This window comes from Chelonia mydas, chromosome 1 (genome assembly GCF_015237465.2).
Source record: "Chelonia mydas isolate rCheMyd1 chromosome 1, rCheMyd1.pri.v2, whole genome shotgun sequence".
NCBI lineage: Eukaryota > Metazoa > Chordata > Testudines > Cheloniidae > Chelonia > Chelonia mydas.
The window spans coordinates 196635904-196641666 of NC_057849.1; the positions used below are offsets into that span (position 1 = coordinate 196635904).

Below are 5763 nucleotides of genomic sequence, written 5' to 3' on the forward strand. Positions count from 1 at the left end.
TAGTACTTATACGGTTCTGGTGGGAGAAGAGAGAGAAAACACTCTGTCTCCAGCAGGTTGGGGGGAAGCTTAGTCAGAGACTGGTATTCAAAAGATAGGGCTATCAAACAGGGTCCAGGCACAGTCAGAGCTGTCCCTGGGGTAGGGCAAATTGGTGCAACCACTCCGGACCCTGTGCTATGGGGGGCCCCCACCGTCGGTCCTGGAAGAGACAAGTCCATCACTTCCATTCTGTGCCCCACACCCCCCTAGGGATGGCCCTGGGCACAGCACCCTCTCCCTTCCCAGCATGATTTGAGGGCTTCAGCCAGAGGTCAGGAGTCTATTACAGGAGTGGGGGGGGGAGGTTCTGTGGGCTGCGACCTTCAGAAGGTCAGCCTAGATGATCCCTTCTGGCCTTAAAGTCTATGAGAGGGAGAGAACAGGTGGTCGGGATTCCCCAGAAAGGCGCTGCCCTTGAACCTTGCTGATATGTTGCGTAGATGTAATACGGACGGACCCCAGTCCTTGGCGGGCGGGATCGAACCTGGGGCCTCTGGAGCTTAGTGCATGAGCCTCCACCCCATGAGCTAAAAGCCAGCCGGTTGTTCGCTAAGGCTGCAGAGCAGACTCATTTTCTCCCCCTCTCTCTCTCTCAGTGGTCTGGGTGCCACTCGAGGGGACAGAGCACCACACCCAGGAGGTGCGGAGTGCGGGAGCGGGGTTACAGACGAACAAGACATTTGCATTTTAAACCGCAATGTCACTGACTCCAGCTGACACTGTCCCGTCCCCCGCCCGCCCCGGCCCCGGGGCTCTGATCCGTTCTCGGGCAAGCGCCGTCTCCGCTGTCATCACACGCGGCTTCTCCCAGCAGCGGCTGGCGTCGGGCGCTGTGCTAAAAGAAGGCCCAGAACAGGTGCCCCTCCCCGGCAGGGCCGCTGCTCATTCGCTGCCCGAACAGGCGGCGATGAAACAAGGGGACTTGCCCCCGCGCTCGGTACCTGAGGCGTCCCGCGGCCCCTCCGCCTCCATCGCTGGTTTACCTGGTTGCTAGGCAGCCGCTTCCGGGGCCCGGCGCCTCCTGGGAATTGTAGTTCGAACGGCCGCGCCGCGGGCTGGGGCTCAGGCTGCGGATCAGGCCCCGACAAGGTGACTTGAGCGCCGGGCCAGCGCGCGCGGGCGCACGCGCAGAGCAGCCCAGAAGAACGTGCCGGGGTGGGGGCTGGAGGCTTGCTGGTTCTGTAGCCGGCCAGACTTGTGTCAGACAGAGGCATAGTGGTTGCTGTTTTACACAGGCAAACACACATACACTGGCAAACACACCGCTTCCTTGAGGATTCTCGGGGGAGGGAGGGGACTTAATTGGCCACGTTAGTGATTTTTTTTTTTCAAAACTAACAAAAAGTTGTTTAAAGGATTGTAACATTTCAAACCCTCGATTGTTTTTAACATTTTTTAAAAACTTTTAAATAGTTTTTTAAACATTTAAAATAAATCTTTGTGCTCATCTGGGTTCTTTTTATTATTATTGATAAACAAAGTGGGGTGGTTGTGTGGCAGTAAAACCTCTTCCCTGTCTTTAGCTTCTATGATCCTACGTAGTAGATAGGGGTATAATCTTAACTATTCCCTTTAAATTGGAGTTGGGCTCAAACTGCAAAATGTAGATTTAGATCTAGGTTCAGTCAGTGTGCGCTCCTGTGTTTACCCTTTTTACAAATTATGATACATTTTGTACTAAGTACAAATGCCTTGTGAGACATCATTTCAATACTCATAATTTGCTGATTATTATTGTCCTGGTAAAATATGTGGCAACATATCTAAAGTTATAAGATTCTACTGTATGACATTGACTGAATGCATCCGATGAAGTGAGCTGTAGCTCACGAAAGCTTATGCTCAAATAAATTTGTTAGTCTCTAAGGTGCCACAAGTACTCCTTTTCTTTTTGTATGACATTACTAAGGCTATGTCTACAGTGCACAGCTTACAGTGTCACAGCTGTGCTGCTAGAGCCTTGCCGCTGTAAGATTCGCAGTGTAGCCACTCTTTGTTGGCAGGAGAGAGCTCTCTTGCTGACAAAATAAAATCACCTCCAATGAGGGGTGGTAGCTTTGTCGGCAGGAGAGCGTCTCCTGCTGACAAAGCACTGTCCACACTAGCACTTTTAATCGGTAAAACTTTTGTCAGTCGGGGTGTGTTTTTTCACACCTCTGAGCAACAAAAATTTCACTGTTGAAAGTGCAGTGTAGACATAGCCTAAGACATGTTCCAAGTCTGGAGAGCAGTCATAAACCAGCTCCCAAAAGACAAAAGGCTAACCGGTGCCTCAGCCATCAAACAGGCCATCACCTGGTTAAGTGGTCATTCATCAGTCCAGATTGTACCCCGGGTAATGTTACACTCATCTTTGCTTTAAAGTTAAAAGGGAAGACACTCCAACTCTTTATATGCTCTCAAGTTATCACAGAGCAATGTTTGCATGAAGCATTTTGTACTATCTACCCCCTACTATGGGGCATGAGCAGCATTATATTCCTAGAAGTTCTCATGACTTGCAGCTCCTGAAACTGCAGGTTTGGCAGCAGTACCTGAATCAGCCCTGAGCAAATCTGGCCCTGGAATGTGCAATATCCATTCCAGGCTCAAAAATCATTCCAGTGATCCAGTCAGGTCACCATAATAGCTGAGATTATAAAATAGTTTTCTATAATATCTTGCTGTTTTCATATGATCATAACTTTTCAGAACATTCATCTTTGGGACTGAAATTTTTCATGCCTGGTCTCCACTGGTGAATTATTTTGGAAGGTTTGAGCAAAATCTCTCCAATCACTTTTATATTATGGGTTCCTGAAAAAAAATATTATTGTGGGTTGGGTTAAACCTCTTTTAAGCTGTTGGATGTAACCACCACCCCTCATTTAAGGGAGCAGTAAGAGACATTTAAAACTTATGTGAGTCTGCCCAGGAATTAGAAGTGTGTGAGCGCAGGGCTTTGATTAGTATGGGTGGGGGGGAATGTTGTTTGTTTGTTGGCAACAGGGAGAAACAGGCAACACCAGGGGAGGCACCACACAAACAGAAGGAGCAACAAGGTCCAGACACTGCATGGAATGATGGTGAATGGCCCTTTGAGAAGTCTTAGAGTGAGGTTTTTGGGTAGGAGTACTGGTTGAAAGAAGTAAAGAAACTATCTCCTGCTGTTTGATTTTTACTGTGTTCAGGGAAACAGGACTTTATGTATATTCTCTGTGGATAAACAAGATTGCATAAAAAAATCACTCTATCATCAGTTTCTCTTCCTAACTGTAACAACCCACAACACTCCTAATTTAGCTAACTACTGAGGACAAACATTTTTCTCACTATAAACAAAGTATAACCACACTGTTTTGAACAGGACTATGCCAAAAATGGTTGAGCTTTGAAATTGGAAACTTGAACTGGGTATATTCCTAACTAAAGACTAGAGAGTCTTTGCTTGGCATAGATTTACCAGTGGTATATGAGCATTTGAAAACTGCACACTGAATATGCACTTTAAATTCTTTCATTAAATCCACAGGTGTTCAGCTAAGTCCTGATCTTGCAGGCAGGCTGCTGTGCCTGTAAAGGTACCCTTTGAAGTCAATTAATTTGGTTCCTATGCAGGGAGGGTAATGACTTTCTTTTTGTGCAAGAGACAAATTAGGTGAGGTAATATATTTTATTGGACCAACTTCTGTCAGTGAAAAAAGTCAAGCTTTTGATCTTCCACCGAGCTTTTCTTCTTATTGTTCAGCACACAGTGTATTGCGTTTGTGAGAGCAGGAATGTAGGGTAGTATATGCTAGTAGTTTGCAATTATAGAAAAAAGTTGCTGAAGTTGTAGCAAAACGACTCTGCATCTGGGAGTAAGAAGTATATGGAGGAATTTTTTTCCTGTTTGTTTGCTTTCTCTGATGCATGGAGGAAAAGAGAAGTGATTTGACTCCAGAAGGAAGGAATGCAAGCACAGGGACCTTATTTTTCATGGGGAGGGAACTGCACTAGCTCTAGGATTTGTTTGTTGTTGAGTTGGAATTGGAGAAGGCAGCTGTAGCGGAAGATGAGCCAGGCAGGGGAGGAACAACTCTAAGGTTTGACTGTCAAGCATAGTTAGGCAGAGAGGAGGAAGTTTCACAGGGCAAGGAGAAACAATAGCTTTAGATGTAGTAGATGCAGTACTACTTTGCCTGTTGCCACCCTACTACTGAAATTTTGCAAACAGGTCCTCTACAGAGGATATTTCTCTATGCCTCAGTCCTGTGAAATGGGGACAGTAATATTTCCTTACATCATAGAGTTGTTGTGAGGAGACACAATAATATTTATCAAAAAGAATGAGGAGTACTTGTGGCATCTTAGATTTATTTGAGCATAAGCTTTCGTGGGCTAAAACCCACTTCATCAGATGCATGCATGGAAAATACAGCAGGAAGATATATATATACACACAGAGAACATGAAAAAATGGGTGTTGCCATATACACTATAACGAGAGTGATCAATTAAGGTGAGCTATTATTAGCAGGAGAAAAAAACCTTTTATAGTGATAATCAGGATGGCCCATTTTCAACAGCTGACAAGAAGGTGTGAGTAACAGTGGGGGGACAGGAGAGGAGGAAATAAGCATGGGGAAATAGTTTTACTTTGTGTAATGACCCATCCACTCCCAGTCTTTATTCAAGCCTAATTTAATGGTGTCCAGTTTGCAAATTAATTCCAATTCAGCAGTCTCTCGGAGTCTGTTTTTGGACTTTTTTTGTTCTAATATTGTGACTTTTAGGTCTGTAATCGAGTGACCAGGGAGATTGAAGTGTACTCCGACTGGTTTTTGAATGTTATAATTCTTGACGTCTGATTTGTGTCCAGTTTTTTTCTCCTGCTGATAATAGCTCACCTTAATTGATCACTCTCGTTATAGTGTGTATGGCAACACCCATTTTTTCATATTCTCTCTCTCTGTGTTTATATATATATATCTTCCTACTGTATTTTCCACTGCATGCATCCGATGAAGTGGGTTTTAGCCCACGAAAGCTTATGCTCAAAGAAATTTGTTAGTCTCTAAGGTGCCACAAGGAGTCCTCGTTCTTTTTGCTGATACAGACTAACACGGCTACCACTCTGAAACCTGAATAATATTTATGATGCACTCAGATACTATGGTGGTAGGGGACACACAAGTACACAGATAGCTAAGATAGATGTTCAGCCCCCACCCCCGCAAAAGTGCCTGCATTTGTCTGCTGTGCGATGGTGCCTCCCTCCTTGTTGGTAGTTTTGAGAAAACATGGGAAAACAAATTCATGGTTCCAGATTCTCTCAGCTCATCTGTTTTTAAGTAAATGAAGCCAGGGGAAATGGGGTTTGTCATCTTAGAAGGGGGAAATTTGGAGGGAGCCTCTAGTTAAAAGATTAGCACATTTAAAAAAAATCCCAAGCACTATTGTGACCAGTTGTGTTTTTGTGCTGGGATTTGAGATGATTGTACTAACTTTAAGAGATGCTGGATTGTCAGTGTCAAAAGGGTGCGACATAGGAGCACATGCTAAGAGACTGGTGTTTATTTCCAGTAGCTCCTGTGCCCCTCTGTATTGTAACTCAACCCTGCGATGAGAATGGATTTGCCTGCTGGACTTTTTGAGGGAACTGTGAGGGGGGCTGAGGGAGGAGTCTCCCCGGCTGTCAGGCAGGGGGAGTGACTCTGGTTTGTTTGTGAGGGAAGGCAGGTGGCAATGAGAGAGGGAGAA

The 5763-nt window shown here is 45.3% G+C and overlaps 1 protein-coding gene across 2 annotated transcripts in view; it reads right to left on the minus strand.

Annotated features, from left to right (window-relative positions):
- Positions 1-1048, minus strand: part of CFAP44 (cilia and flagella associated protein 44) — an 86950-nt gene extending 85902 nt beyond the window's left edge. For both annotated transcript variants that reach the window (XM_043538653.1, XM_027824545.3), the window contains exon 1: positions 984-1048. In XM_043538653.1, coding sequence (XP_043394588.1) covers positions 984-1014 — 31 coding nt within the window. In that variant the 5' untranslated portion in view covers positions 1015-1048. The remainder of the gene's footprint in view (positions 1-983) is intronic.
- Between the last annotated feature and the right edge of the window lie 4715 nt (positions 1049-5763).